The sequence below is a fragment of the Syngnathus acus genome, chromosome 9 (genome assembly GCF_901709675.1).
Source record: "Syngnathus acus chromosome 9, fSynAcu1.2, whole genome shotgun sequence".
In the NCBI taxonomy this organism is placed as follows: Eukaryota; Metazoa; Chordata; class Actinopteri; order Syngnathiformes; family Syngnathidae; genus Syngnathus; species Syngnathus acus.
In genome coordinates, this window is record NC_051094.1 from 4,125,729 (window position 1) to 4,145,951 (window position 20,223).

The 20,223-nt window shown below is 42.4% G+C and overlaps 1 protein-coding gene across 1 annotated transcript; it reads right to left on the minus strand.

Moving 5' to 3' along the window:
- Nucleotides 1-2,207: 2,207 nt before the first annotated feature.
- On the minus strand, nt 2,208-19,573 carry prdm6 (PR domain containing 6). The gene is made up of 9 exons (XM_037259009.1): nt 19,474-19,573; nt 17,731-18,284; nt 14,187-14,338; nt 13,910-14,068; nt 10,936-11,063; nt 9,341-9,465; nt 8,568-8,946; nt 6,157-6,333; nt 2,208-4,224 (listed from the first exon to the last, which is right to left on the minus strand). The coding sequence occupies exons 2-9, from the start codon at nt 18,269-18,271 to the stop codon at nt 4,101-4,103; spliced, it is 1,785 nt and encodes a 594-aa protein (XP_037114904.1). The 5' UTR covers nt 18,272-18,284; nt 19,474-19,573; the 3' UTR covers nt 2,208-4,100.
- Between the last annotated feature and the right edge of the window lie 650 nt (nt 19,574-20,223).

A 20,223-nucleotide genomic window follows, 5' to 3' on the forward strand; every position in this document is an offset into this window, starting at 1 on the left:
AGGTACACTACACGAGGTAAAAAAAAAAAAAAAAAAAAGGAATAAATAAATAAATAAGAAAGTGTAGCGAACGATTCGGTGAACGATTGTTTTGAACAAATATTTTGAGTGAACCGATTCTAAATTCACTTAACTGGAATGCACATCACTAGTACAAAACAGTGCAGACGACCATGGGCTGCCAGGTCGCAATAGCCGACTGGTTAGTGACACGGGCTCTTGCTCGGTAAGAATTTGGTTCGAGCCCAGGTGAGAGATTATACCTTTATGTGCTTTTATTGTGCAATTAACCCTTTATTTATTCTTTTTTTTTTTTTACCTCGTGTAGTGTACCTATTGAAGTGTCCATGAGGTGTACCTACACATATTGTCATATAAAGCAGTCTGATTTTCATGTTTTAATTGGCAAATATAAAAACAAGGAATAAAACACCAGACAAGTTTTAAAATAAATGTTTATTAAAAACAATAATATTACAAGTAAATTTCAAACCAGCAATCCAATATGAAATTGCAGTAGATATATTTGATAACATTTAGGCGAATACATGTACTATTCTCCCTGTGCGTTATGTACTTCGTGTAAGTTGTCACAGTTCATCAGCCAGCCAAACTCATGTATAGAACACTCGAGCCAGGATTCAGAGCGTCTTGCTCCCTTTATTTCGATTCAGTGTTAAACACAACGAGTGAAACAACACACACACTTAGTTTCTTCTATGAGTATTCTTCTTATCTTATAAACAATAATAAAGTTATCCAACAAAACAACGATAACTTACAGCCGTTGATTCCGTGAGCATAAGGAGACGCGAGTAACGCGTCTCATCAGTTGTCAAGTCGCTTCAACAGAAACATGCGCAGCTTCCGGTGCATTTCAAAATACATATCCTGTTTGCTTCCGAACGACAAATAACCATTGTGTATGCTTCTTTACATAGAAAACATTTCTTACATCATGAAAACAATTCTGAGGGCAGAACAATACACGTTATTTAAAAACTACTATAAGTGTTATAAAATCAAGATTACCCAAAGAGAAGCATAATCTCCCCGTTGTTGTATAACGGCGCATCCCTTCATGCAATAAAGTTAGCCGTTAGCTTGGAGAAAACGCGCATAAAAGAAGTGGTGTTTCAGTGAGTGGTTCTTTCTTTCCTTGGCAAATCGTAAATCTACATTCTGGCTTACATAGTTCACGCCAGGAGACGCAACACATTCACTGACTGATCCGTTGATGCACGGGAAGGAAGGAAGGCAGTTGACCCATTGACTCGTTCGCGAGCGGGAAAGTCAGGATTCGTTCCCTCACTGATCCGTTCTCGCAATGAACTGGAAATGCAAATCACTTACTCACTGACTCGTTAAATCACAGATCAAAGCACGACTCGTTCGTGAACGGGAAGTTACGTCATCTTCTTCTTCGTTTTATTTTACGGCGAGGTGGCGCCAGCTTCAATGGGCATTACTGACACCTACTAGTTGTAGTCATATGAACTGAAAAAATAATGAATCACTTTAGGAAGTCATTCGGTCACTCTCGTTCACTGAAATGATTCGTTCTTTTGAACGAATCGTTCACTCACGAGCCAACACTTGTTATAGAAAGAAATGTGTGAATAACCGAGCCAATTATTATTTTTTGGGGGGGCCGGTTGTAGTTGTCTAGTTTGACGTATATGTTGTTCCTACGGGATGTTGTAATATAGAGAGAAATGTTTGCGTTGCCGTTGTCGACATTACCGTGTGTTTACTTGATTGTTTTTTGATCTGGTGTATTGCTTAGTTGTGTGTTATTGAAGAAAAAAAAAAAACGGATCAGTATGTATGTGGGGGGGGGGGGGGGGGGACGATTCGTTGAACGATTCGTTTGAACGAATCACTATTGTGTCTAACCGGACAACCCGGGTGGGGGTCTGGTGCATGCGCACCATGTGCGATTCACTTATCGACAAAGGTGTAAATTGCGCGACTTGCTGATGAAGCGCTTCCTCTACCAGGGAAAATGCGATCATATATGTGGTGATGCCTGCTTTAGGAGGTCCCACTAAATAACTGAATCGTTGCCTTCAGTCGTCACGGTGATGATAATGCCCCCCACCAAACAGAGTGGTTTCAAATTCAACGTGGACGTCGAGTGTGCCGCGGTGTCAATTTCATGAGCACTCTTAAATGACGGCACAAATGGAACGATTAACAGGCATGACTTGACAAAACGGACTCCCTTTATTTTAGACCTCGTTTTCTTCAGGTCTCACGTTTTTAATTTCAAATCATGCAAACGTGAGCGAGACAAAAAGCATCGTTTCTTTGACATGTTTTTTTTTTTTTTCCATACGTACACAAACTTTTCACAACCACTTCCTATCTCAGGCAACTCATTTACTTGCTGACAAGGGAGAATTGATCCTCCAAAGGTCCAATTATCAGCATGTATGTAACCTACTTTTTTTTTTTTTTTAGCAGATTATCAAGGAGAAATCACTCACACCACCTGATAATTGGAACTTTGACCAAAAAGAACGCTCAATTTCGTCCCATTTATCGGTAAGCGTGGACCTACTTTCTGAGCAGATCAAGGTGAAAAAATTACTCAACACCCCAAACCAAAAGATAATCCTACGAAAAATCTTGGATGCTTGTATTCCCAACTTTATTGTTCATTTCGTGAGTTCAGCTCTGAGACAGAAAGTGAGTGGATAATTTGCAAAAATTCCCAAAAAATAGATCAATGAATGTCAAAGGCCCATAAAACTGCTGTGTCAAGTGTGCTTTTTCTTCTTTTTGGTACAAAAACACACTAAAAAAACACAATTGGATGATATAAATGGAAGACAAGGTCATGTGTGAAGCAAAGTATGCACAAAGTTAAATAAGTCAAAGTGCCGCCACAAGATAAATATCTTTTTTTTTTTTTTTTTTTAAATGTTCATGACGTTTGCTTTAGCGTCTCTGCCTCCTTTTTTAATTTTTTTTTTTTTTACCTACATGATGTCAGACAATCTTTGGTGTGCTTGTGAGGCGTCAAACCTTCCGTCGTCTCATTCGAGAGGAAAAGTCCTAGCTGCAGTGCCCTCTTGAAGTTGTTCCTTCTTGACAGACCACAGAACCTTAGAAGAACTTAAGTAGAACAGTAGTGGAATGGAACTTTGATGGAGCTCAAGTTGATCATGAGGACAGTTGTAAAATTTCAGCAATCATTTTGTAGCACTTTGGAACTTGTGGCGCTTTGATAGAACTTACAAGTTTAGCAAGTATGTGAAAATTGAGAACTTTCAACTATTGGGTAAATTTGTCGGAACATAACATTGGCAGCATTTCAGCTGGGTTACTCTTTGGTATAACAAGTATCATTCTGATACAATTTGGAAAAAACTTTGGTGTAGCCTTTGCAGAATGTGTTCATAGACTTTGGTGAAACATCATTTTGGGAAAAACCTTGCATAACCTTCAAAGAAGTTGGGTTGATGATTGGTTTAACTTCAGTATAGTAGTGGTATAACCAGAAGAAATAGGACAACTTTGGTAGAACTTTGGTGTAACATTGAAGGAAATTGGGTAGACCTTTGGTGTCACCAGTACAATTACTCTACAATCCTAGCAGAACCTTCGTATACTTTAGGCAAACCTTGGTTGACAAAAAAAAGAAAAACAGGGTTAAATAAATGTGGTGGAACTTTGGTAGTGTAGCACTATAGTAGAATGCTGGCACAACACAAGTAGACTCGGAAATCTAAAGAACTACAGTAAAACCTTCGAGAACTTTGGAAGCAGTTGAACTTTGGTAGAAATTAATTCACAGGAGCTTTGGTATGACATTGGTAGTAGTTTGGTGGTAGCTTTTGGTAAAAAAAAAAAATTGCTGGAACATTGGTAGGACTTCTGTAACACTGTGGAAGAACTTTGGTACAACATCAGTGAAACATTTTTTTGTAGAACTGTGGAAGAAATTTGTTATTGTGCTGTAAGGTAATTCCATGCGTAGCGAAAGTCTCGTTGGATGTGAGCAGCGGTAGAAAAGCTCGCAATGAAGACGGCGGCCAAAGGGAGAATTTGGTTGGCGCCGGTGAGATTTGAGTTCTGCCGACCTGCCTTGCATTCTAGTCCACCTCTATGGAGTCTCCTCCCACTGATCCCTCGCTGTTGGGTTTACATTCGTTGGGTAATCTCTGGTGACGGCTCAGCTGGGTGGCCTGAGTGAAACTGCGATCACAGCGCTCGCATCTAAACACAAAAAGACCCAAAAGAATAAGAACGTTCAAGATAAGCATTTACCAGCTTTCAAACCCCCGTTTAAACCCCTAACCTTGGCATGAAATGCAACTTTAAAATTCGAGTCCTAATCCCCAATTTGAAAGCCCAGACAAAGTAAAACCAACCCTTGTTAAAAAAAAAAAAGAGTTTAAAATGCAAATTGAAACGTTAAACATAATTTGAACCTCCAACCCCAGCTTTAAACCCACACCCAAACTGAACCCTAACCCTAAAATTTGACCCTACCATGAACCCTAGCCCTAACCCTACCACTAATCCTAGTGTGTATGATGATGATCTTGCGATGATGTCACACCTTGCGTTACTCTGGGATTCAAACACACCAGCACACACACACACGAGAGGAGTGTGTTGTCAAGAGTAATAGACATTGACAGTACAAAGTGTGTGTGAGGTCAACGGAGCCGTCAGCTAGAATTGCTGCTGTGATCTTCACACCCGCGTGCACACACACACACTCGTCAATAATCTATCAAGCCAGCTGCTGAGGGGAATTCCCATCACACTCACACGTGCGCACGGTGTCACACGCAATTGAGGAAGCCTTTTAAGTCGAGCGCGTGTGAGAACCCTATTGATCGGTGAAACGAAAGTCATATGTTACATGGGTGCTAAGGTTTTGATTTGACGACGTGACTCAAAAAACAGGACACAAAAGAAAGTGTCGTGCACAAGTCACGAAATGTGTGTCAAAAAATCAGGTCATGGGGTCAACCGCTTGCTTGTACATTCGCAACGTCCATGATGTATCACATCATATATTTTTGTATACGTGGATGATTCAAGCGTATTTATTTACTCGTTTTAAATGAATTTACTGTAGAGTTTTCTTTATTTTGTCCAATTTATTTTATTTATTATTTATTTATTTTTTAAGTAGATTCATTTGGTGGGATTTCTTTATATGTATTATTGTTTTTTGTTTTACAATTACATTTTGGATTGAATCTATTTTATTGGTTTAATTTTTTTGAGTCGATTTATTTGGGGGGGGATTTCTTTATATGTATTATTGTTTTTTGTTTTACAATTACATTTTGGATTGAATCTATTTTATTTATCTTGCATTTTTTTTCTGAGTGCTTTATGGGCTGTCTTTATTGAACTTCAACCAAACCTTTACTAGGATGGATAGACGGAATTTTCTTTGTTTTTCATTCGAACAGTTGCCATCAAAGTGTCTGTCACGTCTGCACCGCAACACGACGTGACAACGCCTTGATGGGCCCGATGACAAGACGACCAACACACACACACGTGCACCGTGTTGAAGTTGATTGGCAGGCGGCGTGTCACGTCACCGCAATTGGTCGTTAATGGCGCGTCGCCCGACGTGACCTCGACGCCGTCCTCGCTAATTGCGTCCGAGCCGCAGCGCAACGACATCCATTAGCGCGCCGCTAACTTCAATTTAGCGTGACAAGCGTATGGAGGCTACTAACCAGTTGACAGAACCAAAGATGGCCGATTCACATCGTGGAAGGTTACGCTTTAAAGTAGATTATATAGGCTCTCCAGAAAAACCTCGGGTTTTAAGTCAGGGTTAAGATTTAAAGCGAGTGTTAGGGTTCCAAACCAGGGTTGGGGCTTTTGATCAAAGGTCATGTTTCAAAGTAGGGTTGTAAACTAGAGTTAGGGTTTTAAATTAAGGTTAGGGTTTCAAACTAGGGCTAAGGCTTCAAAGTAGTACTCCAAACTAGGGTTTAGGATTCAGAGTGAGGATGCAAACTCGGGTCAGACAAGGTTGGGATTTCAAATTTGGGTTTTGATTGACTTTAGGATTACGAATGAAGACAGGTGGCATCACATGACCAGAAGGTGAAGAAGAAGCAGTCACAAAATGCCATGTGCGTGCATGTGTGTGTCGTGAGGGCGACTTACTTGAAGGGCTTCTCGCCAGTGTGTGTGCGTATGTGGTTGTTGAGCGTGGTGGCGCCGGCGAAAGCGCGTCCGCAGTAGCCGCACTTGAAGGGCCGGTCGCTGGAGTGTGTCACCACGTGGTTGCGCAACTCCGATGGCTGTGAGAAGGACAGCGAGCAGTGGCCGCACTGGTACGGCCTTCAACAGGAGGAGGAGAGGGAGCTGCGGTCAGTAATACACTCTGATCTTTGGCGCCCCCTCATGGCAGAACCCACAACAACACATTCAAAACATTCACACATGCACACTTATTTACACCGGCAGATGACACACATCTAGACACGTTTAGTACACACGCATACACACTATAAACACACACACTACTCACACTTTGAGAAATACACGGTCAGAAAATAACACACTTATTCCCATTAACACAAAGTGAATATCTTCTCTTGCAGATTGTGTGTGTGTGTGTGCGTGTGTGTGTGTGTGTCAGATTGTGTGTGTGTGTGCGTGTGTGTGTGTGTGTGTGCGTGCGCTCATTTATCAAGTGTCATTGTATAAGCGCTGGCGTGTTTATTATTTCTTATTTATTAATTTGCGCTTTTCTATGAAGCCGACATTGATCGTGAATACTTGCAGTGATCAATGAGAGGAACTTTTTGATTTATTTATTCAAGCGCGGCATCAAGATTAATGTGCGCTTATTGTTTATTACACACGAGTGTGTGTGTGTGTGTTAGCTTCTCCCCAGGGACACCGCCAGGGACAACACGGCAGCTAGCAACCTAGCTTTGCTGTGTGGCATTACATCGCTACAAGCTCAGTCGCTAACTACCAACAAATGCTACGGCAACATCGCTAACGCCAATAATGTGTTTGTGAGCGTGTGAAACGTTTCAGTGAGTACTAGTTTCAACGTGAGTACTAATGACTAACATTCACTTGTCCTAACACATGACCTGAGGAAAGACACACACACAATTTAGTGAAAGACTGACGTGGGAAAACTGTGTGTGTGCGTTGCTATGATGACATGTTTGTGTGTTTGAGAGCAGAGATAATAAATCAGCACTCACACTTCATCAATACACAATCAATCATTTGTGGGTCCACACACACATACACACACACACAAAACTGTCACATCTTCCGGCCATCATCATCCTCATCATGTCTGCACTATTGACGAACGCATCGCATGGTCACATGATGAACTTGTAGTCCGAATTGTTCTTCCTCAACTCAAAGGATCTAATTACATGTTCAGCAACATTCCAGAAGTTCCTACTTCCACCAAAAGTATCTTGAACTAGCAGATGTGGCTACAAGTATTCTTGGAACGACAAGGATCAAATCCAAAAGTACTACACTTCAAACAGGGTCTATTTTTGAACAAAATCAATTTCCCGGGACCTAATCTTGTTACTGCCCTCCAAACACACAAAATGTCCAAACGTTCCTCGATGTAACTAAAAACCCAGGAACTTAAAATCCTTGATATTCAACAGCTACATTTCGACGGTGTTTTTTTTTTTTTTGGATGAACGTCCCCGCAACTCTATAAAGAGCGACGGTAGTGTGGATAAAATGTTGTTATTGACATTTTGCACATCAGCAGACACTTTTTCATTTTCCTTTTCATTTATTGACCCGGTGACACCGGCCCCGCCTGCCCACCCGTCACCGTGACAACCACAATTTCTACACTGCCGCCACCGTGATTTATGCACACACGCAAACACACACACTACACAATATAAAGATAAGCAAAAATTCTCCAATAGATCATCACACACACGCGTGTGCGTTTGTGTGTGTGTGTGTCATCATGACACAGTACACACACACACACGTACACACATTTTGTATCACAAAACTTAAGCATGTGCTTCTATTCATGGTCTACGTACCTTCAAAATCCACTCTGGTCTATTGTAGTCTAGTTAAGTCCAGTTCAGTCAAGTCTAGTCTCGCCTCTACTAGTCAATAGCACACCTACACATCATTCAAGTTCAGTTCAGTTCTGTGGATGGAGTCCAGACGAGCCTATTCTAGTCCAGTATGGCTGTTCTCCTTGAAGATTCCATTGTAGTCTTTTGTACTCTAGTCTAGTCCAGTCCAGTCCAGTCCAGTCAAGTGTCTTTCAGGTCCAGTCCAATCTATTGTCGTCAATTCCAGTTCAGTCAATTCCAGTCTTGTCAAGTCTAATTGAGTTTATTTAAACTATTCTAGTCCCATCCCGACTAGCCTACTATTAAATTAGTACTAGTCTATTGGCATCCAGACCAGTCCAGTCTCATCCAGTTCATTTTGTTCTCCACTAAACTTGTGCTGTCAAGTTGATTGCAATCTATTCTAGTTTAGTCTAAAGTCCAGTATCTTCCAGTTGAGTCCAGACCACGGTTGTGATTGTGTTCTTTACAGACCTGTCTGGGTTCTGTGGACAGACGTGCATCTGTAGCAGGATCCTCTGCGTGAAGGTCTTGAAACACTGTCCGCACTTCCACAGATGCCAGTCGCTGAACTCGCTGCTGAGCTGGCTGGTGGACGTGGGACTGGCCAAGACTCTTTGGTTCTTGGAGGACAGCTGGGCAAAGGACGACTCGGATGAAGGGAAGGGCGCTCCGCTCTTGTCCAGCACGGAGAAACCTCTGCTGCACGACATCTGAGGAAACACCATGGAGCGCACGGACGACGACAAGGACGCCGTTGCTTTGCCGCTCTTGCCAAAGGGTGCTTGTTGTTGTTGCTGTAGTAAGGACTCCTGGCGAGACATCACCTCCGAAACAGACGCGGGGACGTTCACTGCACGCACAGCACATCCATTTTAGAACCATGTCGAAGATCTGAGTCCAATATCTACATATGTTCCTGGTCTGTGTCATCACGTTCTCTCCGGGTCCTACAAAAGTTCACCCTGAAGACGTGTGTTCTCTAGCTATCTTGTAAATCATGTCTTAAGTCTATTTTGGAGGTCTATGTACTACATCTGTGCTCTACGTGTGTCCAACGTGTTCCATGATGCAATCGAGTTCGAGGACCATCTCTTACACGTGTACTGTTTGTAAGACCTTATCCTTTGTTCATGTTCTACATATGTTGGAGAAGACCTTTGTCCCCATGTCCATGTCAGCTTCTAGTCTCATTAGCGTAATGGCAACGTGATAGTATTCTAGAAGAAACTCAGAAAAAGTCTCACGGTTTTCATCCTGAGCGACACACTGCAGCGGAATTCCGAAGAAGGAAGTGTATGAATCGTTGTACCAAACGAGGAGCTCGCTTCCTCGAGGGATGTCCAGGCACGCCCGGTAGAAGATGCTCGACCTAAAACACACAAACACAAATTGTTGAAGGACCTCATTGCTAACATGAGTAATGCTCAAGGACTTTTTTTTTTTTTGGACCTTGTCGCTAATGTGGCTAATGTGGCCAACTCAAGCCTCGCCTAGCTTGTGTAGCGGTGAGAAGCGAAGATAAGCTGCTATGTAAAGGTTAAGCTTGTCGTATTACCGCATGACTTTGATGCAAGTTAAGGTGATGTATTTGTGTGACTTGAGTATTACACTGCTTGATTTGTTAGCAAGAAAACCCCAAAAATGTATCGCAGTCAAGACCACGCCCCCTCTGTGAGACTGCGGGCGTGTTTGTTTTGCTTTTTTTCATACCTGACCGCCTGATGAGACTCTTTGATGTGCGACACCGCTCGCCTCGGTGCAGCAGCAAGCACGGATCAAACAGCACCCCCCTCCCACCTAATTCTCGTTTTATCTGGTGTGAGGTCAGGGGTATGCTTGATTTGCAGCCAGGCCCCTCCTGACTGTGTTGACATGTTGCTCCCACCCCTCCCAGGTGTGCTAAGACAAAATGAAACATGCTTGACACGAGGCAACTTTTGACTTCTAAAGAAGTGCTTTTGCACACACCACAGCCACATTAGCAATTAGGTCCAAAGAAGTCCTAAAACTCAGCAATGTCAAAAATACTGTACGCTACACTATCTAAGCTAGACTAGAAAATTGTAAGTTGATGGTAGGCTAAGATCATCTAACTAATACATAAATGTTATTATAGCCGTTTCTCAAGATCAAGAGTGCAGAGTAAGATCTCGTGAACTCGGCAAGTATGGTCTTCGTAAGAACGCAGTGGGGGGGAAAAAGTTACCTCCTTACAACGCAAGTCACCTTGTAATTGGAACGCATGTGTGCTTGTAAATTTCCTCTCTGGCGTATTTCCGTAGTTCATCACAGATAAATCACGGGACTAGATTTCAACTTACAAACGTGAGTCCTCTCCTCCGTTGCCGCATTAGCCATTTTGATAGCAGCACGAAACGCATCTCGGGATATTTTCCCAGCCAAGTCTTCACAAGTCACCAACCGATGCATCCGTGGTTTAAGCTAGCAGACAAGAACAACATCCGGGTATTCCGTGTGTTCTTGGTTTATGCGTACTTTCAATTGGAACAGGACTTTGGCTGCGACTGATGACGTTTCACGTAAGAATGGACAAAAATGCGATTTGAGAAACGGCTTATGTAATAGTAAGGTAAAACTCTGGTTATGTATGACAAAAGTTATGCAAAAATAAAACTAAACCATATTAGGCTAACATAAACTAAACTAATTAAAAACAATTCTAGGCTAAGACAAAACGACCATGAGCTAACTAGCTAAATTATAATGAGGTTGAGGTAAGTGGCATAAGTGCTCTTGTATTTTTTTTTTTTTACAGGTTTGTTTACTAGGTATTGACGACAAAGCTAACAGTGAACATTTAGCATTAGCAAGTTTGTACCTGTACTGAACGACCATCATGTTCTGCTCTCCGCAGTGTCGGGCGCATCGGATGTACCTCATCCAGCTCGATTTAGCCGGATCGTTGCCATCCAAGAAGTGACACAACGTTCCTTCGGAGTCATAAATCTGAAACACACGCACGTAACATATACATTCAACTCTGGTTTGTGTTCATATCTGGTCAGATCTATTTCTAACCTGGTTCACGCCGAACGGCATCGCATGGTCTTCAAGCCTGTCAGGTTTGAATAAAATCCACTTTGCTTTTACACACCATGTTCACATCTGCTTCATACTTACACTTTCATCTGTCTCACTACATTATCCTTGTTTGACTTCAAAGACCACACACACACACACACACACACACACACACACACACACACACACACGCCATTAACAAGCTCTAGTCACTATCACTATCCTCACATGCTCGGACTATGTGTGCATTAGGTGTGTTTATCATGACATGTACGACGTGTATTTGTGTGAAAAATGTCACTAATGCAGTCATGGTTATCAAAAGCAAAGTGTGGCATATACACTTAGCGCACGCACGTCGTGATAAACACGTTTAGCACGAACGCGCACGTCAGGCAAGAGGTGATAAAACAGCCTTAGCACGCACGAGCCAGCAAAAGGTTTTAGCACTTTGTCACGGTGATAAGTTTTTATTTAAAGAAGGCCAGACCACTTTAGCATCGCCTAGCATCAGCTTGTATCACGTAGCATGACTTAGCATCAGGTAGCATGGTGACAGCGCAATGCTGCTGCTGCTGTTGTTGTTGTTATAGAGTCCAAATGGTGTAAAAGTGTTTGTGAGTGAAGATCAATGATCCAACGCTTGAGTTGTACACAAAATCAATCAAACGCACTAATTCTGCCGTTATCTGCTCTCTTCATCACCTCCTCTTCTACACGCCCACAGCCTCCTCTTCATCACAATTGCTCTTTGCTCACACGACTCATCACACCTTCACGATTCCTGGTCACATTGCCATCTTCTATTGCGGGGAAAAAGACAACAGACAACCATCATGAAAATAACACTGGCGTTTGTGATTCACATCACATTCACTCACACGGCAGTGAGTTCACATCAGCTTCCCTTTGCTTTCAAACCTAATTCAAACCTGGTTCAAATTCATACTCATTCTCTATCTGTTTCAAACCAATACTGTCAGGTTTCATAATTTGGATATCTCCTATCTGGTTCAGATATGGATCAGGTTATATGGTCTAGGTAGTGTTCAAACAACTTTCAAGCCTCGTTCCCAACTGGTTCAAATACTTGCACGTTTAAAACCCGGTTCACACCTCATTCACACTATTTGGTCCACACTGTGTTCACAATGCTTTTGAACTTGATTCACATCTGTTTCATACCAGTTTTAAACATGGATAAGAAGATAAGTCTACGCTAACTAATCCACGCTGGTTTATGCAGTTCCAGACCTGAAGCACACTATCAAAATGTGTTCACGTGCTTTACTGTGATACATGTGAACTGATTTCACACCTGATTCACGTTGCGTTCACATCCAAACACACGTTATGTTATTTTTATACAGTACAGCACATGTGGCACCTTAAAACTATTTGTCAATAGGAAGACCAGGGGGCGCAGTTTTGCCGTTGCAGCTGGTTGGAATGTGCGCCAGCGTCATTCGCCAGGTGAGCGGCGGAGGAGTCGGCGACTATACTGCAATTTCTTCGCGATTGTTCACTTCAACCGCATTCAGCCACATCGCTTGGTGTGCGGCGGGCCATCTCCAACATATGACAAGATCAAAACAAATCGAAAGAAAGTGCAGTCTTTCACACATTATCGCACACAACGGGAAGCACATTTTGAAGTAGAACCAGAACCAGGATCAACAGTGCGGACCAGCGAGCCACCGCTAGAGCGCTCCCGGTGAGCTGCCTCATCCATCAATCAGCTCATCAGACGTCCCAAAATATTTGCACAAGCGCTCACCATGCTTTCTCACACTACAAGCGTGAGGAGGCGGAGCCAGCAACAGACGACTTCGATACCACCACACACACACACACACAAACACTACTGCGACCAAAGCATAAATTCCAAATGACGTGACACAAAATGTCCAAATATGACCAAGCAGGAAGTCTTAATGTCATTAATTATAGTACCCGTCTCACCTCCAGTCCAAATACAACAAGCCAGCTAAGTTTGTTTTTTGACAATCATGAGTCGTCATAAATAAAATCCAATGCAGACAAAGTGATTGCTGTGGCGATGATGTCACCGCGGTTGTTTAATAAAGCGTCGAAGGATGGCAAATAAAAGCCTTTTACGACATTCCAACAGGCCCAGTAGGATTGTGGGAATCCTCGCGGGCGTCGCGCTAGCAAAATATTTGGCCGCCGAACCATACTTTGCTTTCTTTGCCGCCGCCGCCTTCACGACCACAGCTCAACCGTAACGGCCTCGAGACGACTTCATCACTTTTCCCTGAAAGTGCGCATGTGTCCAACGAGAAGCTTCAGCTTCCTTTTTGGGCTTCAACATGGAAAACTACAACTTCAACACACCAATTCGTACCTTTTTCAAACTTGCAACACACTATCGTTTGGTGCTTACACACCGAGTTCACACCTAATGTGAATCAGGTGTGAGTACAATGTGAACAGGGTAGAAATTAAATTGGAAACGTTTTGTGTCATACTGAATTGGGCATGAACACGATATCATGCCTGATTTAAACCGGGAGAACACCCAGTTCATGCCTCTGTCAAACTATCTAGTTGACACTCTATTAGGAGAGTGTTCACATTGGGTCCCATTTAGCTTTGACCTGATGCACACTGTGTTCATGTCTGATTCAAACCTGGCAAACTTGGTTCGCACCTGAGTCACGTTCACATCCAGTGTATTGAGTTTCCACAAATGTGGATGTTAGCATCCTTCAATGGGTAGCCAAAGGGCCACAAAATAGTGTCTCTCTTACCTCCCACAAGTGCCGCGTGTTCCTGGTGCCTCCGCAGCGGACTTTGTCCAGCATGAGGGGGGTGCCCTGGAAGGGTCCGATCCAGGTACCCTGGGGAATTCTCTGGGCGGCGCAGATTCCGTACCCCAAACCGGGGAGTGTACTGGTGCACAGACACACCTACACACACAAATGATGGATGGATGAGGTGTTTCAAGCAGAACAGAGTCAAAGTCGGGTCAAATTTAAAATTGGCAACTTGAGCGTGATTCAAGTCAGCTGACTCGAGTCCCCGCACCTCTCGGGGCAGCTCTCTGAGCCAGTCGGGAACGTCGGGAAGAGTGAGCGGTGCCGGGGTGGCGCTGCTGGTGCCCACCAGCCTCCGCAGGGAGTGAAGCGGTCCGTGCATGGGACACTCGCCATTACGGTTGTCCGCGCACATGTCGCAGCCTGGAAGGAAATGTTCAAAGTGAAGGAACATTCAGGTTGTCACTCTTCACAATAATTCATATCTGACTCATATTGCATCCACACCTTGGTTTCGCAAAATTCAACCCTGGTCTCGACCGGATTCCATCTGATTCACACTTGATTTGGACGGGTTGCAAACCTGTTTCACAGTACCTGGTCAACACTGGTTTCACATTCACGCCAGACTCTGACCAGTTTCAAATCTGGTTCACACTATCTGGTCCACTCTGTGTTCACGTTGTTTTCTGAATGTTTCGAAAGCTGGTCCACTGTTGCTCTTTTTAATGAAGCCCCCCCCCTCCCCTTTTTTTTAAAGTTAGCTTTGGCTGCATTGAAATCATTCCTGACATATTTCTGTCTCGAGTGTGGCGGCACGTCAGGGCGAAACGCTTCGGTCGCAGCGTTGCAGCGTGATGAAGTGTGACACTAATTGATGTCAATAATTGACGCGCTGATGATTATCTGGACTAAAAAAATTCCCAGCAGGAAGTCCCGCTTGTTTTCTCTCGCGTTTTTCCCAAAATTGAAATATCGGCGGCGCAGGAAGAGTGACAGCCACTGACGGATGAAGTCATGAAATAGGCGGCTGCCGACTTCTTAATGCTCCGCCGAGCGGGAACAATGTCAAACAAACATTCCCACTTTGGGAAGCGCGGGAAACTTTGGGAGTTGACGTAGTCCGAATTGGATCTCATGACAATCAGAAGCTTGTCTCCGTGTTTCCTAGCAACAATACTTAAACACACACAGACTACAGGATAACAACTGCAAACATAATATACAATGTGAGCACTTTGTGTGCATGTGTGTGTGTGTACATTCATTGTTGTGATTTAAATGCTAAAACAAAAGACTTTATTTTGCATTATATTACATGAAAATACGTCAATTATTTCTGTGGAATTTAAAACTACATTTGTTAATAAATTATATTTTGTGACTTAAGTCAATTTCTTGATGAATAAGTTTAATTTGCAGATTACAAAGTAGGCACATTCAAGAATAAAGTTTCAGAGTTTAAATGTTATAATTGAAAATTGAAGTTAAAAACTACTTATTACGTTAATGAATCTTTTAAAAATGGCATATGCATTTCTCTATTTCTGCATGAAATTTGTCTACTAAAAAGTAGGTTGATGTATAAATGACATTCATTGATGAACAAATTAAAAATCTGGACAATTAACTTACATTTTTTGATTGCACATTGATAAGTAAAATTTCTGGATGATATTTTTCTTGAATAAATTACATTTAAGTCTTGATAAATATTTTAAAATCACTGAATACAAACTCTGCTTGCTCTTTAATAAATTACACTTCTTGAGTTGAAAAAAACTTGGCGGAAAAGAAGAATTTCTTGACCACTTGATCAAAAATAACGTTTGTTTATGAAAATAGTTTTTCGGTAAATAGGTTACAGTGGTTGACAAAGACATGTCATTTATTGCGTCAAAATTAAAGTTATTGATAAAAAAAAAACATTCGTTGATAGATTACATAGTAATGATAAATTGTTGAATAAATGACTTTTACTGGTTCATATGTGAAATGAGTTAAGAAATAAGTAATGGACTCATTTTTGAATAATAATGAGAAAATGTAAAAAGGACGAAGTAGGAAAATACTAGATTGCGTTCTGTCGGTCACTTTGTGGCAAATCCAGATGAAACGTGGAGCGGGTGCTTAAGGTGGCGGTGAAATCATCAAATGAAAATGAATCAATAAAAGTGACCTATTTTGTGTATCGATACACTACTTCTAAAATTACACGTTGTCACAACAATGTCAAGACGTTGACATGAATTCATTGAAAATGTACAAACTCGTCATGTGACCCAAGCAGAATGTTACTGACTGTATATTATAGTTATTATTATTTTTGGGGTGTGTATGAGAGAGAGAGAGAGAGAGAGAGAGAGAGAGAGAGAGAGAGAGAGAGAGAGAGAGAGAGAGAGAGAGAGAGAGAGAGAGAGAGAGAGAGAGAGAGAGAGAGAGGGAGAGAGAAGACTGCTTTATTTACACACTAAACACTTCACTTTCGCACACACACAAGCGTGGCCCCCCGGGACCTCCGTATGGTTGTGTTGGGATGATAAATAGCGTTCCGCTGGATCGATCCCCCCGCCCCTCGTCCCCCCTCAAGACCCAGCACATCCCCCACTCCGTGCCCCTCCCCACCCCCAACACAAAACTATATGCAGCAATTAATTCCCGCTTGTCCCGCCATCCCTCATCGGGCCTGCCGGCGCGTATCGACGCAGATTACTGCTGATGAACCGTTTTATCACACACGCACACGCTCTCACGCTCGCGCGCGCACACACATCTTCATCACGTCACTTTCATGACAACTTTTCAACACGGCCAAGACGTGAGAGCAAACACGCGAGGAGGGAATGATGTCGCTAAGGTTCAAAATGGGAAAGGAGATGATGTCGAAACATTGGGTGTTGCGTCTGAAGTGGTTTGAAGATGCAAAAGTGCAATTATAGCTTGTGACAAAATGTATTTTTGTTTAGGAATGACAAAGCGCTACAGTTGTAGCTCACATTCAATGACGTATTAAGTGAAGATTATTCAGTTTGCTGATCAATAATTTGAAAGTGAAATCTGATTGATAATCAATCACAGCTCGCGGCCACCGACCTCCAATGTCACATGTCGAAAAGAATCCGCCATCGGTTTTAAAACGTGTTCTTTGTTTAGTTTTTTAAAAAAACTTTCATGAATAATTTTCCTCTGCTGACTATAAATTTTTTTAATATGGTGAAACGTTTACACAACCTGAGCTATTGCACTTAGTTTAAATTTAAAAGACTTTGAGAATAACATTTTTAGCCTTAAAAATATTTCATACAATTTTACTATATTACAAGATATGTATTTTTGATTAAAAATTAAGTTAAAAATGTGCATGAATATGACTATTTATGAATTTGAAAATAACTCAAAATGTAAAACAGTAGATATTATGAAGTTTAGGATGTCATCACATCTTTCAAATGTAAATAAAGTTATAGGTTAGTGGTCAAAAATTAAACAAAAAATGAACAATAAAAAATACTCCAGGCATTAGGGTTAGGGTAACAAATAAAAAAACACTTTCAATTGAGAATTAAATATTAAGTTTCACAAAATTGTAAACCACAATTTAATGTCTTTATGTATAAAAATAAATAAATAAATATAATATTCAGAAATAATTAGCAATAATATATCATTATAATTTAAAATGATGGAATAAAAAACCTAACTCCACACATCTCAAAAATGACATTTGTAAATAAAGCTATAAACAAGATAAAGTCCACACATTGTACATTTACACAAGCGTGTGTGTGTGTGTGTGTGTGTGTGCGTGCACGTACGGTTGTTGACGTCGGTGTTGTGGCTGCTGATGGGTATGATCTCCATCCTCTGTTGCCCGTAGAGGAAGTAGTCCAACTCCTCGGCGGTCAGCTTCATCCTGCCCCCCGTCTGCACGGTGGTGGACGTCCTGCCGCCTTCCTCGCCGCTGACGCTCTTCACGCTGGACGATACCACCCCGACGCCCCCGCAGCTCTGCTCCTTCACCTGCAGCAGGCGTCCCAGCGCGGGGTTCTCAGCAGGGGGGGCCACCCCCACCGCATCCCCTCCGGGACCCCCGGGGCCCACCGGAGCCAGGGCCTGCCCATAGAGCGCCATGTGCTGGGCGAGAGGAAGTTGGGCCACCACCACGGAGGAGGAGGAGGCGGGCGCCAGGGCGGCCCCCGACGAGGTGCAGTGGGGGGGTCCCGAGGGCGCAGGTAGGGGCGGCTTGAGCGGCGTGTGCGGGAAAAGCTGCTGCCAGTGATGCAGGTAGGACGACGCATCCACTTTGAGGAAGGCCGACGCCGCCGCCGTCGCCGATGCCTCGCCCGGCTTCAGCATGGCGCCACGCCGTCTGTATGGGGGTGGGGGGATATGACAACTGTCAGTCATCTGCGTCTCGAGCACGCACGCTCACATTTGACTTCACTCTCAGGTCTCATGCCTAATCTTAAATAAAAAATAGACAATATAAATTACATACCGGATGTTATTTTACGACACCTAAAAGTGTTCTAGCAAATTTAACTGCATATTATAGTCATACATGTAAATAACTATAGAAAAGTGCATTTTTAATGACACAATTAAGGTTTAAAATCACTAATAGGTCTTGTTTAATTGAACGTATGACAGTGGCTTTAATGATGGCCTAAACATGTTGAATAGAATTTAATGATGAATCCACCGTGCATAAAAATGCAAAAAACACTTCTGTAGTGAAGCTTTTAAACCGTTTTGATGGACGGAAAAGGATATCTCCACATTTATGCATATCGATACATACGCTCTTCAGTAGTTTTTAAAAAAGAATGAATACAGTAATTGTAAAAAAAATATGAAGCAAATGAAAAATGAAGAAATACAAATAAATAACATGAGTAAATATGTCATCTTTCATTCAATGAGCTATAAATGTGTCAAACAATATTGATTAAGGCATAACTAAATATGAAATAATGACTGACAGGCCTGCATTTAAATATTCACGGGGGATTTCTTTGTAAACAATTAGTTTTTAATCAAGCCATTTCTAATTACAAATAAATGTGAAAACGAACATTCACAGAGAGGTTTCATTTCTCATGTACTGCAAGTCTTTCACCACAAAAGCCCACAAATTTGATCGCACACCTGCCGAGTCAGCGCAAACATTTTAAATCATGGAAACAACAACAACACTACTCAGGTTTTGATGCAAGAATACAAAAAGACATGGAGGAGTGGCGGTATTGCGTTCGTTCCACTCGGTCGAACCTTCTCCACTTTTTTGGGGGGGGGGTCAACTTGTGAACCGTACGCACACAAAGACAACAAAACGTCATAAAAGTCGGTTGTCATGTTTGCTCATCGAAACCTTCTCGAGTTGATTGAGTCAAAACGCCTGCAAAGTTTTTGTACGTCAAACCAAAAAAAAAACCCAAAAAACACATAAAAAATAAAAACAAAGAAATTGTGAAAATAGGGATAAAAAAAAAAAAGTACTTCACAAAAACATCAACAATAAACATATAAGTGAACTTAAATAAGAATAATAAGCTTACCGGTGCGGTGAGGCTGCGTGCGTGTGTGCGGCTGAGGAGCGCTGACGTCCGACCTCGATTCTTCTTCTTCATGGAGGAACACACACACACACACACACACACACACACACACACACACACACACACACACACACACACACACACACACACACACACACACACACACACACACACACACACACACACACACACACACACACACACACACACACACACACACACACACACACACACACACACACACACACACGAGCCCTGTCTCTCTCTTTCTTGTTCTCCCTCGCTTGCTCTCTCTCACTCTTCGACCCCAAAGAAGAAGAGGAGGATGAAGAAGCAGAGGAAGATGATGTGTCCTGCACGCCTCCACAGCCAAAAAAAGCAGCACGTGACTGTGTGCCGCTCACACCCCCCACTCTCTTTTTCTCGGACCACCGACACACGCGCACACAGGCGCGTGCACACACATTGTCCCTGGTGACGCGCAACCTACATGTGAACTTTGAACTTGCAAACTGACACGGGAAAGATGAAAACTTGACTTTTTTCTTGTTAAAAAAGTGGCAGGATAGTTTTTAACGTTTTGAAATGATGAAGAGCGTTAAGACAAGCTCATTTACATATCAGGCACCGCCCACCAGGCAGCAGATTGTCGGCAGGGCAATTTAATCGGCCAATATCAGCCCTTTTCAAGACCAAGATTAAAAGAAACATTTTTTGGGGATAGGTAAAACATTTCCTTTTTATGATTTC